General features: G+C 37.4%; 1 protein-coding gene across 4 annotated transcripts in view; it reads left to right on the top strand.

The window, feature by feature from the left end:
- MAN1A1 (mannosidase alpha class 1A member 1) overlaps positions 1-18,880 on the top strand; it is a 196,209-nt gene extending 177,329 nt beyond the window's left edge. For all 4 annotated transcript variants that reach the window (XM_055136509.1, XM_055136508.1, XM_055136511.1 and 1 more), the window contains exons 9-13: positions 1,790-1,905; positions 7,015-7,234; positions 8,217-8,389; positions 14,993-15,108; positions 15,845-18,880. In XM_055136509.1, the coding sequence (XP_054992484.1) occupies positions 1,790-1,905; positions 7,015-7,234; positions 8,217-8,389; positions 14,993-15,108; positions 15,845-15,971 (752 nt within the window). In that variant the 3' untranslated portion in view covers positions 15,972-18,880. The remainder of the gene's footprint in view (positions 1-1,789; positions 1,906-7,014; positions 7,235-8,216; positions 8,390-14,992; positions 15,109-15,844) is intronic.
- Positions 18,881-19,692: the final 812 nt, after the last annotated feature.

Below are 19,692 nucleotides of genomic sequence, written 5' to 3'. Positions count from 1 at the left end.
GGGGTCCAGTGGCATGGTTATGGCAAACATCATGTTATGCTCCCTACCAAGAGAGAAGGACATGCGATCTAAATGGTGTTGATGACGAGATTATCCATGCCAGCCAGAGGTGGCTTATGGACGTGACTGCTGAGTTGCCAGAGATGGAAGGGGGTTGGGGCGGAGGCCGGCAGATACAGGTAGAGGATCATCCTCTGTTTCCAGTTCTACTGGACCCAGAGTTCTCAGTCACAAAGTCCCACTTACCTGGGGCTTCCAGGGATTGACTCAATAGGTGAGGCTCAAATTCTTCTTAATTCTAGGAATGTCATGTCAGTTAGATTGCCTCTGTTTTTGGAAAGAAACATGCTTGAAAAGTATTAATTCAAGCTTTAGGCAAAAGAATGCACTTAGTGTTAAATAGTCAAAAGCAAGCAGATACAAGGTGGGCTTTGAGTGTGCTACAGAATGAAATGGCATGCATCAATGTTGCAGTCTCATTTGGCTTCTCCCGGCTTCCATTTTCTCACCTGTAGTGAAGACACCTACCCTACAACTTGCAAGTGTGTAGTAATATATGTGGTGGACCTGTCATTAAAAACCAATGAGAAAGAATCATTGGAATCAAGTATTGTGGAGAAAACTTTTCCTGTTTTATAATCTTGAATACTGTCTTCCGAAGGATTTTTTTCCCTTTGACTTGTTTTGGGTTTTATGTCACATCCTGTAATGCTAAGGGGCTGTTCTGACTCTCTGCTCAGAAGTAAACCCTGGCAGTGCTCAGACACTTAATGCACTTGGTGGTGGGGACTCAAACCAAATCAATAGAATGCAGGTGTAAGAACCTTAACCCCAGTACTGTCTCTCTAAAGATTTTATTTATTTATTTATACTTTGAATCACCGTGAGATGCAGTTACAAAGCTTTCATGTTTGAGTGTCAGTCGTAGAATGACTGAATGCCCATCCCTCCACCAGTATATACATTTTCTACCACCAATACCCCCAGTATATCCCTCCCCTCACATCCCACCCCTCTCCCTGCCTCTATGGCAGACAGTTTCTCTCTTACTCTCTCTCTCTGCTTTGGGGCATTACACTCAAAGGATTTTTATCCTTCAAGTTACAGCACTAGAAAAACTTCAGGTTATAACAATAAAAAAGATATTAGATAATCATTATTGGGGGTTAAAGATAAATAACTTCAACAAGTTGACAAGCTTTTTGTTTCATTGCAAGACAAATATTTCTAATGTCTTCAATATAACATTTCTATTATTAATATTTAAATCAGTACTGTAGCACTGTCGTCCCGTTCATCAATTTACTCAAGCAGGCACCAGTAACATCTCCATTGTGAGACTTGTAAATCAGTAAAAAGTTAAATATATAGTAGAAATACTTTATGTTGGTGTTCATACTAATGAACTAGTCTTTTAATTAGGCAGGATTATATATGTTTTATCCTCATATTAGCTACCCGTGGCGTATTCAATATCCCAAAAACAGTAACAAGTCTCACAATAGAGATGTTACTGCTGCCCGCTTGAGCAAAACCCTCATGTTTGCAAAACTACCTTGGTAATTATTTAGAGTATATTATATTACTTAATAGTACATCTGCTCATTTCAGAAAAATCTTGCTCAAAACAAGGAATTGGTTATAATTTAAGTATAACATTGAGTTGTTTTAGTATAACATTGAGCTGTCTTCAACATAGTATTTTACATCCTAGTTGCTGATGTGATTTTTCTGCAGTACCTGAATTAAAGACTTACTCACTTTCAGATTCATTTTCCTCTCTTTACAGATCATGTGTCTGTTGGAGGACTTGGCGACAGCTTTTACGAATATTTGCTAAAGGCATGGTTAATGTCTGACAAAACAGATCTAGAAGCTAAGAAGATGTATTTTGATGCTGTTAAGGTAAATTCAATAATTACCTTTGCCACTTTGCAATAATTATCTTTGCCACTCAACTCTAACTTATACGAGTTAATCAAGCTCTAATGAGTTAATCAAGACTTAACAAATAAAACTTTAGTGTATAAATAAAATATATGAGGGGTTACATGAGGGGATAGAGAGATAGCACAGAAGATGAGATACTTTCCTTGCATGAAGCCAACCCTGTTCAATCTCTGGTCTCCCAAGCACTGCCAGCTGTAATCTCTGAATACAGTTCCATACAGAGCAGGAAGCCTTGAACATCACCAGGTATGGCCAACCCCTCTCCCACAACGTCCCCAAAAAAGATTCATGTATCTACAAAATAAGTCTTTCTGCAGTATGTGCTTGCCACCTAAAGTTACAATTAAAATTATGGGGAGGGGGTGGGGGATATGCTGGATGTATATGCTTAAAATTGAGTTAATTAAAATTGCTGAAGATTATAGGCTAATCCAGTAGTTACCTCTATTACAGTTCTCTCTTTACCTTTTTTTTCACCTTCTAATTAAGAATATACAGCAGTTCTCTCTGGTTTCTTCACACAAAAGACATGCTGCCTTCTATAAATAAAAGGAAATAAGATTTTCTGAGAAACAATAAATTGGGAGAGGAACAGAATTTCAACCTATTCACATCTCTTGGAGCCAAGCAAGTCAAAGACTGGCCTTTAGTTTCTCTCTTGATTTTGATCTCAGCTGAAACCCAGAAAAGAAGGCTCTGTGTGATGCCTGAGGAAAATTCCCAGGAACAGTGAATGTCATCATCCTCTGCTCAGAGCTGGGTTAGATCCGAAGCACCATTGGGCAAGCACCGTTGGGAAAGCAATATATGAAAGTCTGAACTAACCCAAGTCAATGTTTAAGGAAGGATCATTCAATTTTTTTCAAAGGTGCTTTGTAATGGAAGAATGAAATGGAACAAACATTTGTGACTTGCATAGTGTGTGATTATTAGTGTGTTAGGTAGATTCTTTGTCATTCAACTCTAACTCTATGAGTTAATCAAGCTTTAGTGAGTTAAACAAGAGTTAACTAATAAAAATTTAATGGATCAACAAAATATATGAGAGCTACATGAGGGGATAAAGAGATAGCAGAGGAGATAAGGTGCTTTCCTTGCATGCAGCTGACCCTGTTCAACACCTATCTTCCCAATAGGTGTTGCTTATCCAGTTTTAACCAGATAAGAGAAATGCACCTCAGAGACATAAAATGTAGAGCCAAAATTCATGCTAAAATTTGTGTCAACAAATTTTAGCATCTACCCCTTTTTATATCACTGCTACAGATTTGTTTGTGAATAACGATTTCTGGCTACATGTAAATGTTTCTTTGTAGTCAGTAAATTCACTGTATCACTGTATCACTGTTGTCCCTTTGCTCATAGATTCATTTGCTCGAGCAGGTGCCAGTAACTTCTCCATTCGTCCCTGTTGCGTTCAGGGTCAGGGGAATGAGGCCCACTATTGTTACTGTTTTTTAGCATATCAAATATACCCAAAAGCCACAGGTATCTTGCCAGGCTCTGCAGTTCGAGATTCTGCATCACTCATCATTTTGCCAATGATGAGATTACATGGCAGTTGTGGGTGGGAGACTGCCAAGCTACTGGAAAACTGGAGATCTGGGTAAAGGAGGCCCAGTCCCAGTCCGAGCAGGCTTGGAGATCTCTGTAATTCAGAGTAGTGATTCACAGGGGGAAATGGAAATTTGTAGCTAGCAAGTGTAAGCATCATTCTAAGACTTGTCTTAGAAGAGGTTTGGATGATTTTGACATTGGCCAATATTTTTGTTTGTTGAGGGCTTTTTTGTGGCTTGGGTGGGGTTCCTCCCAGGATGCTCAGAAGCCCTGGGGGTAGATCAGTATAAAGGCCCAAGGAGTCAGTACGTTTTAACCCTTTGTTTCCAGTGATTACTTGAACCCTGATACTTGGGCAGCCTCCAGGGTACACCCAGCAATGCTTAGGGACCATGTGGTATTGTGGACCAAACCGTGGTCAGCTACATGCAAAGCCTGTTCATCAACCCCTGTACTACATCTGGCCTCTAACTAATTTGCTTGGTTTGGGTGAGCAAAGCTAAAAAATGCAAACTTACGCTTTTGTGGAGGGTTGCTTTTCGATTTGTTTTTAGTTTTGTTTTTGTTTTTGTTTGGGGCACACTTGGCTGTACTCAGAGGTTATTTCTGGCAAGTCTTAGGGGACCATATGTAATGCCAGGAGTCAAACCCACGTCACTTGGCCCTAAGCTTACGATTTTGAGAAGTAACAATGTCTTAGAAAGCAAATTTTCTCTCTGCTATATTGTACTTGAAAATATCACTATTATTAAGTAAAAAATCCTTTACATTGTTCCAAATAGTCAAATTACCAGAGATAGTTTTACCTTCAAGTGGTTTTTAGAAGACATACCATTTTGGTGGCCTAGTTTCTTTGGTGGTTGTTTGTTTTGTTTGGGGGCCACAGTCAGTGGTGCTCAGCAAGACTCTGAGTGACTCTGCACTGAGTGATCACTTGTGGCGGGACTCAGGGAAGCATATGGGTTCTGGGAATCAAACCATATGGGTGCAGGTCAGTCAACTGCAATGTAAGCAACTTACCTGCTGTACTATCTCTCCAGCACTTCTGGGGTTATTTTAATAACAAAATACCTTGAGTTCTTAACTGGCAATTATGGCCTTATCTGGTTGCTCACCTTGCCAGAGGTTCATTGGAGCAAATTGTTCCCAAGCAGCCAGTACTTTAGGCATTGAAGATTCTGAAGGCTTCATGAAATTAATTTTTTTCAAATATAGAGGCATGAAATCACAAAATATTCAACACTTCTTTTCTAGTATGTTTTCTATTGACACATTTTTAGAATCAATAACAACTGTTTTTTCTTTATTATATTTATTTATATTTTCCTCTTGTCACATAAACATTGCTTTGAAGCTTTTGGTATTTTATTGTAGTTTATTTTGAGAGGAAGCTACTTGGTCAGAATCCTGCCAAAAATAATACAGTACTTTAGTCAGGATTTGTAACAGGGCAATAATGTTTCTCTAATCCATGCTTGAAAGCTATTACTCTTGCCATGTAGAAAGAATAATTTCTTGGGTGATGAACAAATATCTGCTTGAAGGACTTTATTGCAGGTTCTGCAATGAGAGGCGTAAATAGCTAAGATTTTCAGTTGCATTTAATAAGAATGAAATATTAATGTAATAACCATCAATAAAATTAGCTTAACCACAGTTAATGAGCACAGTAGTGTGTTCATTTATTTCTTAGCTTCACAGTTTCATTTGTTTATTTCTAATAAAGGTGGGAGAGGTTTCTTCTGTCTTGTATTCATTTTTTTTCCTTATTTGTAATGATTTTTTAACAACAGAACCAGTAGTATTGCCTTATACATGGACGCTGCTGCGCCTTGCCCATCACCAGAATCCTTTATTCCCATGATCTCCTAATCTCATGAGATGCCCCTGCTATGCTCTTCTTTTCATTCACTCATATCTGTTACCAGTTTTGACTGTTTAGTATTCCCAGATAAGTTTCCTAAAAACCCTCTTTTTTCTTTCATAGTAGTATAGTCAGTATAGACAGTGACAGTCACTGTTTCTTCGGTGTTTATTTCTGTTAGTAATTGAAGAGAGTGAAATATATTCCAATAAAATAATGTTAAAATTCACAAGTGTTCTTTAGTTCTTTAGTTCTTGTGTTCTTTCTTTCTGTCTGTCTTTCTTTTCTTTTCTTTTTTTTTTTTTTTTTTTGCTTTTTGGGTCACACCCAGCACGCGATGCTCAGGGGTCACTCCTGGCTCTGCACTCAGGAATTACCCCTGGGCGTGCTCAGGGGACCATATGGGATGCTGGGAATCGAACCCGGGTCGGCCGCGTGCAAGGCAAACGCCCTACCCGCTGTGCTATCGCTCCAGCCCCTCTTTCTTTTCTTTTCTTTTCTTTCTTCATTTCTTTCTTTCTTTTTTTCACTTCTTTCTTTCTTCATTTCTTTCTTTCCTTTTTTCTTTCTTCTTTCATTGTGGCAACACTGAGCTATGCTCAGGGATCACTTCCAGTAGTGTTCGGGGAATCATATTCTGTGCTGGGGATTGAATCTGGGTTAGCAATGTCTATGTGCAAAGCAAATGCCTCACTTGCTGTGTATAGCTCCGACCCCCAAGCTCATTATTTTTTTCTTTCTTTACTTTAAAAAACATCAATAGTCCTGAGATAGAAAAAGTGGTGTTTTATATATCATTTTTGGTAAACATTACTTTTCTTCCCAAATTTTGCATACTTTTAAAAAAATATTTACTTGTAATACAGCTATTTAGAAGGAACTTAATTCTCCATTGTTACCATAATGGTGGAAATCTGGCCTTTATAAAAGTGCTGGACATAGTTGTGACTGCAAATTTTTTTAAGTAAAATATTACAGACTTCTCTGAGTAGATGCTACTCTTTCCATTTTGAGGGGGAGGATAATGAGATTTAAGGATACATTAAGCAGGTTACCCTACAAAATTCCCAGAAGTAAATATCAGAGCCAATCTCATGTCAAGAAGTCCAACTCCAGAACAAAAAGTCTTTTTCTCTATCTTTTGCTCCTGCCAGAGCTCAGAGAGCAGAAGGAAGGCTCTCACACCCCTATGCTCTATTCTTCATCCTTAGTAAGGTTTGTGCTGTGCGTTGTCCCATCATTTGTGACTATGGGACTGTGCTGAACCAGCTTCACTGTACCAATGACCTGGCTGACAAAGGAAGAGGAATTTTGGATATTAACACTGGATTTGGTCATGGAACCAAAGCACAGACAATAGGCTTAGCCCAACAGCAATAACTCTAGCTAGCCAGAGTGAAAGGTATAAAAAAGGGACAGAAAGCAGAAACATTCATTTTACATTTTTCAGGTTGATTTGGGGTTCTAATAGAAAAGTCGAATTGTAAGTGAAGCTTTATTCTTGTTTTTTTTGGGGGGGGGTTGTGTTGTTTTTGAGAGGGGGTGTTTTAATACTGGGGGTATTTTTACCATTCATTTGAGACAATATTTAAATAATTTTGTCTTTGTCTTTGTCCTTGGAAATAATCTCTCTCCTTTTTCAGGCAATTGAGACTCACTTGATCCGCAAGTCTAGCACAGGACTGACTTACATCGCAGAGTGGAAAGGGGGTCTCCTGGAACACAAGATGGGCCACCTGACCTGTTTTGCAGGAGGCATGTTTGCTCTTGGAGCAGACGATGCTCCGGAAGACCTTACCCAACACTACCTTCAGCTCGGGGCTGAAATCGCCCGTACCTGTCATGAGTCTTATAATCGCACGGGTGAGCATGTGTGAATCTGTGTTTACCCTCTAGTCCTACATGCTTCTATTTCCTTCAAAAAGGAACTTGATCATTGGTGCCATCCAGAGCACATCTACATGCTAATGAAGTGAGCGTGATTCATATCTTAAAGGGCCTTGTATTTTTTAGTTTAAGAAGCACTGCTTTTCTACTCAAAATTAACCATCCCAATATGGTATCTTAATAAAGGAATATAATATAACCAACCTTACTTTGAAAAAAAGTGAAAAGCTAGAGATTGGAGAGGTAGGACAGGAGGTAAGGCACATACCTGGCATGTAGCCAACACTGGTTCAGCCCCTGAAATCCCATATAGTCTCCCCAGCAGCACCAAGGGTGACCCTCGAGTTCAGAGCCAGAAGCCCTGAGTACTGCTGGTTATGGTCCAAAAACATAACAAAAAATAATTGTTAGTAAAATAAAAATCCAGGCCCTAAAGGATGTGACTAGTTGAAGTCAGTGACCCTTAGTTATTGAAATAAACTGCACTGGGCAAGGGTTTCTGTTCTGGTACAAAAGAAACTTGGTTTGTTCTAAACCATCATTAATTTTCCCAGTATCCTCATAAAATATATTATGACTCTTGGTTCCCTTACAAAATACGAGATTGGAGCAGAGAGATTCAATAACTGACTCCTCCTAATGTAATGAACTGAAAAACTCAGCTCCTGACCTTACTGCCAGCTAATAAGGCACCTTATTGGCCATTGTACAACTGCCTGGTAGGGGCAAATTAAGATTAAACAAAATAAAAAATTATTACCATTTTCTTTTTTCAGTGACTACATTTTTAAGTTTCGTTATCTGAACTTTAAAACATTGTCTACTATCTGATGTTAACTGCTCTTAAAATGATTTCTGCATCTTTCCTGAATGTCATAGGGTACTTCATTAGAGTCCTAGATAATGAGCATTGTCTAAGACAATAAATAAATCTTGTCCCATATTTTGTGTCTTTCAGTAATGAAACTGGGACCAGAAGCTTTCAGATTCGATGGTGGTGTTGAAGCCATTGCCACAAGACAAAACGAAAAGTACTACATCCTACGTCCAGAGGTGATTGAGACTTACATGTACATGTGGCGACTGACTCACGATCCAAAATACAGGAAATGGGCCTGGGAAGCTGTAGAGGTAAGATTTAATTTGCTTTCATTTCCTAGAGATAAGTGTCAGTAGAAATAATGTTCAGAGAAACCTGTAACACTGGCATTTCAGTTTTGTATGGTTTTGATCAAGTTTTAGCTGAATTTGTTTCATTCAAATTCATATTTTTATATTCCTGCCATCAGATTTTCTTTGTGTAACAATGAAATAAATAAACCTACTTGTGAATTTTGATTTTGATTTTCAGAGAGATATCTGGAAAAGGTCTATTATGAAATGAATTCCCGTGACTATAGAAATGATGATCACTTAATTCCACAATGGCTTACTAGCAACACGGGAATACATACACCAGTCTTTTTTTTGTTCTAAGAAACTGCTTTAGGGTGTTGTTATATTAAACCATGAGCATTGAATTCATATTGTATGATTATGCTTAGAATAAAATACTTCGATAAGGGTTTTAGGTACTATAGAAGGACTACTTTGTATAAGAATCTTTCTTCACTAGACTCAGATTTTTCTAAATATCTCCAACTTACCCATCTTTAAAATGTATTGTTTCAATTCTCTCTGTCACCTCCTGAGTCTGCCTGCCAAATTTAGCGTATTATCTTTCTAATCTTATTGAACACTTTGTACACTGGATGCTAACAGAGGCCCCTTCCAGGAAATACATCAAACAATGTCTATTTTTTTTAACTGTTATTCTGAAAGGAGTGGGAGGGAAATCAGGGGGAAAGAACAGGCAAACATTTTAATTACACTCTAATTCTCTAGTCCTCTTTGTTAAAAAGTTAGCTATCTTTAAAAACCATCCATTAGGAATCACTTCTCTCGGGAAATCTAAAATGAACATTGCCTTTGTGTACAATTGATATTATATCTTTAGAAACTTTTGATGAATCTTGCTTATTACTCTCTTCATTTGGTGTTCGTCTTATTGCCAGTCTTCAGTCATTTTAAGTAATAGCAATTCTTTAAGCTTTTTTGATAAGTTTTCTAATTATATTTAGTCAGTTAGAGTTCTAATTTCTCTCAATGTCTCTTTCCTTCTGAAAATATGAAAATTAAGACTCACTTAAGCTTTGGATAAAGTCTGGTCTTCAATAGACCAATAAAGGAAGTGAGGCCTAAATAGTGGGAATCATGTTAAATCGAAAACATGTTTGTAAGAAAAAAAATTATTTCATATAACTACCCTATAAAAGCACAGAATTGCCAGTTAAGTTATAACATGCCAATTTAAGAAACATGAAACCATGTAACAGAGACTTGACCATGATGTCAAGACTTGATCATATGTCAAAAATGAAAAGTAAGGCTAGGGAGATGGCGCAAAGGACTGGAGCACATGACTTGCAGGTGGAAGGCCTGACTTTCATCCCCAGCACCACATAGTCCCCTGAGCTCAGAGTAGCCCCCATACCTCCCTACGCATGGCCCCAAGTCCCCTTTCCCAAAAGACTAGACAGCAAACCTGTTGCCATGTGGATAATTACCTTTGATTTGCTTGGTTCTTCCAAGGGATGATAAGGTTGGTCTTACATGTTAGGATTTTGCTCTATTGTTCACTCTTAGTGGCTTGTGAGATGAAATTGTTTCCTTGTGTGACAACATAGGAGTCCCCTGTTTTTGTAACAAGCAATTTCTGTTTGGACTTGAGATGGAATGGAGAGGAAAGGGCAGTGGCTCTCTCAGCAGCCTGTAGATTGAGAAGGTGTGTGGAACCCTGTATCCCCTGCATCGCAGACCCCTTATTTGGTGCCCGTGGATGCTGGCAGTGTCATTCCAGGGACCTCTGCAGCTCTGCTGTTGTTGGCTCCCTGGGCAGTTCGTGGAGCCAGGAGCCACCAATACTCAGGGGTTGGGGAGTGATAGATCACTGTCCCTGTCTTCTGTCTTTAGAGAACAATTCATGATGCCTCCAGACCAGAGGATGGTGCAAATCCACCCAGGCTTATGTTCCTGGCTCCTCCCTTTGAAGGCTCACTCACCTTGAATCCTGGTTTCCTGGTGTTACTCACAAAAACAGTTCTGCTTCCAATCCTTGCCTCATTTTCTGTTTTCAGTGGGTGCCAAACTAAAATAGGAGGGATCTTAAAATCAAAGAATGCTCACTATCTATTTGCCAGATGACTAATCACATCTGTTGAAGGATTTGGAAGCATAAAGGAATTTATTCCAGTTTTCGATGTCTGAACTTGTTAGAAAGGTACTCCTTTTGACATCAGAAATTATGGTGTTTTGAACTCTGGGGACATCAGGCAAATAGTCCCCTCTGTTTTATTGATTGCATCTTCCCCGTTATCTGAGAACAATGAATGCTGCTAGATCTTCCCTCTCCACCTGTCAATTCCCTCCACTTTCATGCAACAGGTTTTCAGCAGTGTGGCATTCAGGACAAGCAGTGTGACTTCACAGCTGCTGTTCCAAGTGTTATTTCCACAGCCAATAGATCATCTTTTAATTCATAAAACTATTGACTTACATTGAAATTCTGATCCAACATTTCTAGCTCCATCTTAGTTACCCTTGAGACAGCATTTTTGTTCCATATATGCTTGATTTATTTGTACCTGTAGTTTATAAAGTACGCCAGCTGTCTTCCCTATGCCCTTCCCAGCCTTTTTCATGATGTACTTGCCAAGCCTGCTTTCCACTCTGAATTTTATACTAACAATTCCAACAAGATATGAAAGTACATAGTCCAGGAGTCCAGCTTGAGACTTGTTCCATAGGCTGCTAGCAATCCACTAATCACCAGTGTTCCAGCAATTATTAATCTATGTGGCAGAAAATTCATCTATCTTCTCTTCTTTTGCTTTTTTCTCAGTAATGCCAAAACAAACTTTATTTCATTTCTCCATATTATGTATAATTAACAATCATAAAATTCATATCATATAAGTTGGACTTAAGCATTCATATATAGATAAGTTAATGCAAACAATATGTTGTCTATAAATGTATGTATAAATTATATACTGTCTCAATAGGTACATGGTAGAGGTTAAATCTTATATAGGGATTTTTTTCTTTTTTTCTTCCTCTTTTTTTCTTCCTCTTTTAATACCCGGTGTTCTGGTTCTTGGTGATTTTTCCTCTGTTCCTGTTCTCACTTCTCAGCCTTGGTTAATCCCTATTTCCAAACTATTTTTGATATAACCATTTTGCCTGAATTCCTATGTTCAATCATGTAGGTCAGATCAAGCTCAACCAGCCCATAAATTCTTTGGCTTTGTTCCTGTGATTCACTCTTAGAAATTTTTGTGCATCAGCAGTTTATCTAAACTCATAGGTATGAAGACCTTTTTCTGTTGTCACTTAAATGCTTTTAGACTTGAACATGAGCCCTTGCTGCTCACTATTCTCTTACCTGCTTCTCCCCGAAAGAAAAGTACAGTCTCTTGGAGTTAGGTTTGCTTTTCTTCTCTCGAGAGTCACTTAAACATTTTATTGTCTCCCTTCTCCCTGCTCTCAGCCCATCCCAATCATATATGTTGCTAGTTATATTAAGAATTTACATAAAATCACCATGGAGGCAGGGGGAGGGTGGGAAGGGGGGGCATACCAGGGATATTGATGGTGGGGAATGTGCACTAGTGGAAGGATGGGTGTTTGATCATTGTGTGATTGTAACCCAAACATGAAATCTTGTAAACTATCTCATGGTGGCTCAATAAAAATTTTTTTAGAAATTATATAAAATCAACATGATTCCATTCCCTGAAGGCTGTGAGTTTAAAAAAGGGATTACAACGATCAAGTACCCATCCCTCCACTAGTGCCCATTCTCTACCACCAGTGTTCCCAGTATCCCTCCCACCATTGTATGACTGAAACGTAATCACAGAAGTTTGTAAATCTGTAACTGTTTCTCATGGTGATTCAATAAAAAAAAATTTTAAATAAACAAGAAATAAAATTAAAAAGAGATTATGTGAAATTCTGTCCTGCTTTGGTTGTACTGACCAGGTACCTGATTGTTCACTGCGGGCCTGCAATGAAGCGTGGTCCTACAGTTGCTCAGGGTGGCCGCCTCTCCCAGCTTCACATTCCTAAGTTCCAAAAGTCTTAAAACTTAGAATTTTTACATAAAGGTCATGTTCTGAAAGATAAAGATGCCTTTTTGCATTTTAGCTTGTTTTTTTCTCCTTATTTTGACAAAGCCCTCAAAAAACCTCAAGTAGCTAAGCTTCAGCCAGCCTCTGACAGACTCCATCCCTGTGCAGTGTGGCCAAGTGTGTCTTCATTTGCTGTACTCACTACAGCTCTCCGTTGAGAAAGGAGATCTTTCTGAGTCAAGGAACTTCTGAAGCCACAGTGGGTGTCTAGAGCTGAAACCTAATCCTCTAAACCATGAGGTTATGTTCTTGACATCTGAACCTTGAGGTTCAGCCATCAATCTCGGGACAGATGCTGGTCTGCAGATGTTGAAAGATTGAAAACCACTGGTTTACATCTTGGTTAATTGTGGTTCAGTGTGAAGAACCAGTGGACCAGTGAATGTATGCTGGTATACAAATATAAAAAAAGTTAAAGAACAACTGTTCTCATCTACCAGGCTAGCATATAGGTTTGGGAGGGAAAGAGTGGGATAGGGTGAAATAGAAAAAAAATAATCATTCTCCACTCTCAAAACAACTCTTCTTCATAACAAAAGATAATAGAGATTTTGGAAACTTTTCTGTAGAAGGTAGGGGCAACAACCTATTATCTTTCATTATGAAGAAGAGTTGTTTCATATCTGTACTTTTCATGAAGACAAAATTGTGTGGTCAAAATCATTAGGAAATGACTGCTTTGTGTTTAGAAACAACAAACTTCTATTGCTCCTTATTCCTGATTTCTTTCCTTTTGTACAAAAAAAAAATCTACTTCATGTTTACTTCTTATCAAAAATCCTTTTATCATGAAAAGGATGAGAAGTGAAAGAAAGCAGGTCCAGAAAGTTTCTTCCTTTCTTATGGCTTATTGTCAGCCACTTAGAATATGCTTCAATGGAAACTTTTTAAGCTGTCTGTTCTTTTCTCAGGGCTATAAGTATCAAATCAGAAGATATTTTCTTTATTCCTATAGCCAGCCAATGAGATTTTCTTAAACCTGGTGATTAAATACTTCTCCCCATGGCCCCCTGCTCTCTTCCTTCTGCCTTCCAGAACTAGTATGAAAAATCACTATCCTCATTATCTGCATCCCCAGAAGAAAGTGGGCACCCAGCACCACATCCTGCTCTCAGGATCTGCCTACCTTCTCTTTTGTTCAGACTTCCACATACTGAGAGCCATGTTCTCCTCCAAAACTCTTTTCTCACCCCTGAAGATTTTTTTTCAATTCATATGATAAGACCTGAACTCTCCATCTTCTTGGTAGTTGGGCTAAATGTGAGAAAATGGGAAATAATTATGCTTGTTTTTAAAAAGAGGTACAGAGTCATGACTCATAGGGAAAAAATGAAATAGAAATGAAAACAGGAATGTGAGATCGTTTTTCTCTAGGTGGTTGCCAGAAGATTCATCCTATCTTCGCTCATCCTACACTAACGAAAAAGAAAACAATTTATGTTAGAAATAGAAGCCAGGCACATTTTTCTCATTGACTTCCATTTTTTTCTTTTACCCTTGTCTCCATCACAAATTAGTACACACAGTCACTTAATTCATAAGAAATAAGATATTTGGGGCAGGAAAGATAAGTACTTGCCCTGTACATGACTTACCCAAGTTGGATGCCCAGCATTTCGTACAATCCTCTGAACACCACCAGGAGTAATTCCTCAGTGCAGAGCCAGAAATAACCCCTGAGCATCACTGGCTGTGGCCCAAAAACAAAACAACAAAACGAAACAAGACAAAACAAATAAAAAGAGATAAGATATTTGAGGACAGAGAGCTCACACCTTAGATAAGGTGCCTGCCTTGTATACAGCTGAACTCAGGTTCAGTTCTCAGCACCACATATGGTCCCTTAAGCACAGAATAAGGAGTGGACCCACACAGTTGGTGTGGCCCAAAACCAAAATAAAAAAGCTATTATAATGATAATAACAGCTGCTTGGGGTCCAGTACACTTTCTCAGCCTGTACTTTGGAATCCCAATTGGCAATAATCTCTCTAGAACAGGGGTCAACAAAATTACCAGAAAAACATTGAGAAAATTAGGCCTGGACATCATATTCAACTTCTTAACTCTGCCAGTGTACCAAAATCAGGGCCAGACATCACTCAGACAATATACATGTCTGTGACTCAATGACACTCTACTTATAAAAACAAACAGTAGACTAGATTTAGCCGTCATCCAGAGTTTGGCCAACCCTGTTCTGGAACAAAGAAGGAAATGCCAACACTTAACAAAAATATTATTCCCAAATTACAAAATGTTGCTAATTAGGTGAGATTTATTATTCATATATTTTTCAGCTTTTCATGTTTAGTTCACATTTACATTTGATGGTTTTTTCCCCAGTTATTTTCACCTAAAACTGTTATAATCTATCCTTCGGTTTGAATATTTTATTTGAATTTGACATTTAAGTAAAACTCAGTGACAATTCGTTTAGGAAAATCTCACCAATTTTCCCCTCCCCCACCTTCTCCTCCCCCCCTCTTTCTCTCTGTGATTCAGGCCCTGGAAAGTCACTGCAAAGTGAGTGGAGGCTATTCGGGCCTAAGGGATGTTTACCTCAAACACGAGAGTTATGATGATGTGCAGCAGAGTTTCTTCTTGGCAGAAACACTAAAGTAAGTAAAAGTTGTTCTGAAAGTATATGGTTTAGGTACCCAGACATGTTGTCTTCGTTAATGTCTTTGTCTGAGCACAATTATGACTACTTCAAAATGTCATTCTACAGACAAAAGCTATAGATATGTCTTCCATCATTGCAGTAGTTCTGCCTTAATCACAGGTAGACTGTCCCAAGATCCAGAGATGTCAAACTCACAAATGGTACCAAACCTTATACATACTCTGTTTCCATACACACACACACACACATACACACAGACACGTGCGCGTACCACGTGCACATACACTGACATACACATATTACATATATGTACCTATTATTAACTTTCACTTGTAAAATGAATACAGTAAGAGATTAATAATGATAATTACTAGTCATAACAATTATCTGTAGTGAAAGTTCTGACTGTGCCCCCTCAAAATATCTTACTGCAAACAAAATTTTCATACCTCATATTACCATGGGTAACTGAAACCGTAGAAAGCAAAAGAATAAGTGGGGACTATTATATATAATTTTAAGACATGGAGCTTCTGTTTGATGTTCATATCCTAATACCAAAGCCCAGGGTAGCTTCTTTACCCACATCCATTAAAATTTCCTCTCAGGATCTTGCCATTGCCCTTGGTTTGCCACAGTTCAAGGCATCAGTATGGCTTTTGCTGAGTCTTTGTAGTTTCACTGTCTGATGTGATCTTTCAGCTGTCATGTACTCTTGTTTCTCTCTTCAGATATTTGTACTTAATATTTTCGGATGATGACCTTCTTCCACTGGAACATTGGATCTTCAATACCGAGGCACATCTTCTCCCTATACTTTCTGCAAATAAAAAAGAAGTTGAAGTCAATAAAAAATAAAGACATTTTATAATTTGCTCCATTTCCTTCACTGCATACCTTAATGATTCCTTTTCTGGTATTCAGGCACATGATGAATTTTTATTGATACATCTGTGATGATTCTAAGTTCTAAAATTGTTTTGCAGTCTTTTATGTTTATTATCATAGGCATAGATGAGCCTAAATTCCTTATGGTAGCCTTTATTATTCAGTCAGTGGAGCATAGGTTTTTTGCTTTTTTTCCCCTCTAAACTATTATCTTTGAGTTCATGAAGGTGTATTATCATTTTTATTAAACTCAGTAGAGTGGTATACCAATGACCTCTTAATTGCCAATTTGATTTGACTGCAAAACTTTTTCCTCCTCTATGAGGAGATGATGTCTGCTTTAAGCTGTAATGTTTTGCCATGTTGCAAAAAGCCATAATAATAAATTAAATATTAAAAAAGCTTTTCCCTTTCCAATTTCATGTTAATCTGGTTTGTCTATCCACCAGAGATAGATCATATAACTGTGACAGCCTCCTTATGCGGGTCTATCATTATTTGATAGAATGTCTTCACTCACATCGTAAATCAAATTAGAATGTCATCCCAAAAGGATCATCTTATGTTGACCTCATTTCATTGGAATGACAGTATATTTTTGTTAGCTAATCATATTAGTATTTCATAATTTGAGAATTAGTCCTCAAATTTTATTTTAAATGCCTTGTGTCATTTCTGGATCATGTACTGGTAAATTTCTTTCACCCTCAACCATACAGTGAGGTGACCTTCCAAGTTTCACAGAGCTCTGCTATTACCAAATTACAAAGGTAGCATAACTTTTAATATATTTTTCTTTTTGCTTTTAACTGAATCTATGAAGAAATTGGATCTCTCTAAAGAGAGAGTATTTCATAAGGCTTTTATTTTTCACTTCATCTTTTGTTTCCTTGAGGTAAAAATGAATTTGCATTTGGGTCTGAATTTTCAGATTTGAAAAGCGCCTTTTTTCAAAAGTAGTAAGTTGTTTCACTTCAGTTTTTAAAAGTAGGATTTATCTCTGAAAGCTGTGCCAATGTGTCTATTCAAAATCAATTGGGGGAAATTGAATAAACTTCTAAGCCAAATTAAAATATGGTATTTTCTTATTAAATTCAACATAGAAATCTCAGCTATGGGAAAAATATATAGAAAGATACAATCCTAGTGTACATTGGGGTCCCAGAATCCCAAAATAGATAAAAATAATTCTTCAAAGCATCTTCAAAATAATTCATATATTTTCTTCAAATTATTTTATCTTCATATTACATCAAAATAATTCTTTATTGGATTGTTCTAAGAATATCAATGGTTACCCAAGTATAGATTTAGTGACACTTTATGTTTTCTTTACTTTTCTTTTTGGGTTACACCTGGCGATGGTCAGGGGTTACTCTTGGCTCTGCATTCAGGAATTACTCCTGGTAATACTCGGGGTACCATATGGGATGCTAGGAATTGAACCCGGGTTGGCTGCATGCAAGGCAAACGTCCTACCCACTGTGCTATCGCTCCAGCCCCTGTATTTTATTTTCATTGTGGTTTATATTTTATATCCATTTCCATTAAAGGGCTAATTTGGTGAGGCACATATAGGGATACAGACTTTAGCTATCTGCATTTTCATCCAGCCATGGTCAGATTGACCAGTGCAACCCCACATATTAGGCTAAAGTATATGAAATTATTGTGTTTGTAGTTTAAAGCTATCCAGTGTTAGGCTAGAAATTTAGCTTAATGGTAAAGCACTTGCCTTGCATGAGGAAAGCATTGGGTTCAATCCTAGGTATCACCACCCTCCCCTCCCCAAAAACAGAGGAAGAAACAATGCCCAATATCAGCAATTTTAGTATGCCTCAACCTAATATTTTAATATAATTATTTTCTTATTATTTCTCTGCAGATATAATAGTCTTAGTTATTTTAGCTTTTGGACGTATTTCAAGAAGATTTTCTTTGAAAAAAACAACTTGCTGCTCTTTCTCATTATTATCCATTGATATATATCAACGAATAAATTAGTCAATGAAAAATTTATTATATCATTATTGCCATACTACTGTGTTTCTGTGACCCTAATAACTTTTTCCACTCATTTCTCCAAGTCACCTTATGAAATAGATAGAGTCCTTTTTCCTTAGACTTTACCAAGACAAAATACAAAGTAATATTGCCAAATTTGAGCATTATGTATTCAGATGGCAATTTTGATATGAATGTCTTTGGACTAACAATTCAAATTATTTTTTTTACTTTCTTTTTGATTTGAAGAGCACAAATATTTCTGAGAAGATAGGATATTAAAATTAGGTTGTGAGTACACACACTGCATTATAATTATCATGTATATCCTGGTATAAACAAGCAAAGAGACTGTAGTACATATTGTTCTACCAATGGTAAGAATAAAAATTTTTCATCTCTATAACTTGGATTTTCTCACATCTATCTCAAAACACCAAAAATGTAAACAAAATTAGATACTATGGTGATAGCACTTACGTTTACTCTTTCTGTTCATTGTTTCAAACAACTAAAGTCTTGGGTAGACACTGTCATTTGTTTTCAGCAAAACTGTGCAATTAAGTTTACATGTATATTTACATCCTAAGAGATAGTTGATTAAAATAGATCTTAATTTTGTGTTTCTGCATATGTCTTGGGTATATTTTGGGCAATTAATATCATACATGTGAGTTCTAGGTACAAAAAAAATGATGTCTGCCAAGACTCCTTCATATGTATTGCCCATTCTTCACTTTTTGGTTTGTACATAAAGCCATCTTGTCATTTCAAACTTTATATATCTCTACTGTTATGAGAAACATAATAGATTAACAAAATTTTTAAAAACTATATTTGTAAAATTTCTCTATTGTGAATAAAGCCTTTTAATATACCTCCTCATTTGTTATGTTCTCCTTTTAAGGTAAGTGCAGAGTTGCAAGTGGAATATTTCAATCCTGAGAGTGATCCCCTGATAGAGTCAGAATATTGACAGGACATTGTGAATAGTTGACGTAAGTTGAGCTTATTTTTAATGGAGCTGTACAGTCATTATAGGGAAACTGTTATCTATCTTATTTCAACTGGGCCAGAGATCTTTGGACTGGGCCAAAAGATTGTTAAAAGAAACCATCAGGAAAACAATTGCTTGTGCATTCATCCAGACCATAAAGAATAATAATTAAGGCCTTTTCTCCAGAAGGTAGAATTAGTAACCAGCTAAGTATAACCAGGAACTAGTCTAAGGTTGTTCACACTAATTAACTCTTTAGCCACTTCGTTTTCCTCTGTTTCTCTTAAGAGACAAAAACAAAAAAATACCCTTTTGTATCTCCTGGCATTATTATTTGGGTTTTCTGCCTAAACCATGCCCCCAAATTATTGCTCTTTTTTTATCCCATTAAATGTGCTTTTCCTTTTATTTGCCTCTTTAACATTTACGGTGATTTCAGACCTGGAAAGAATCCAGTGGTTAGGCAGCATTCCTTGCACCGCCATCTGACCCATACTCAATTCCCATCACCCCAAAGGTCCCCTGAAAATCACTGGCTGTGGCACCCTCCCCCAACAACAACAACAAAAAAAACCTCTAGATTGCAAATGATTTTGCTGACAATCTGTTTATCAAATATCTTTGCTATAATACAAAAGACCTTTGATTTTTTTAAGGCCAAGATTTTTCAGGTTCATATACTCTTTTTAG

The sequence above is a fragment of the Sorex araneus genome, chromosome 4 (assembly GCF_027595985.1).
Source record: "Sorex araneus isolate mSorAra2 chromosome 4, mSorAra2.pri, whole genome shotgun sequence".
Lineage (NCBI taxonomy): Eukaryota > Metazoa > Chordata > Mammalia > Eulipotyphla > Soricidae > Sorex > Sorex araneus.
The sequence above is the reverse complement of the archived record's forward strand: the minus strand, read 5'-3'. Positions and strand labels throughout refer to the sequence as shown.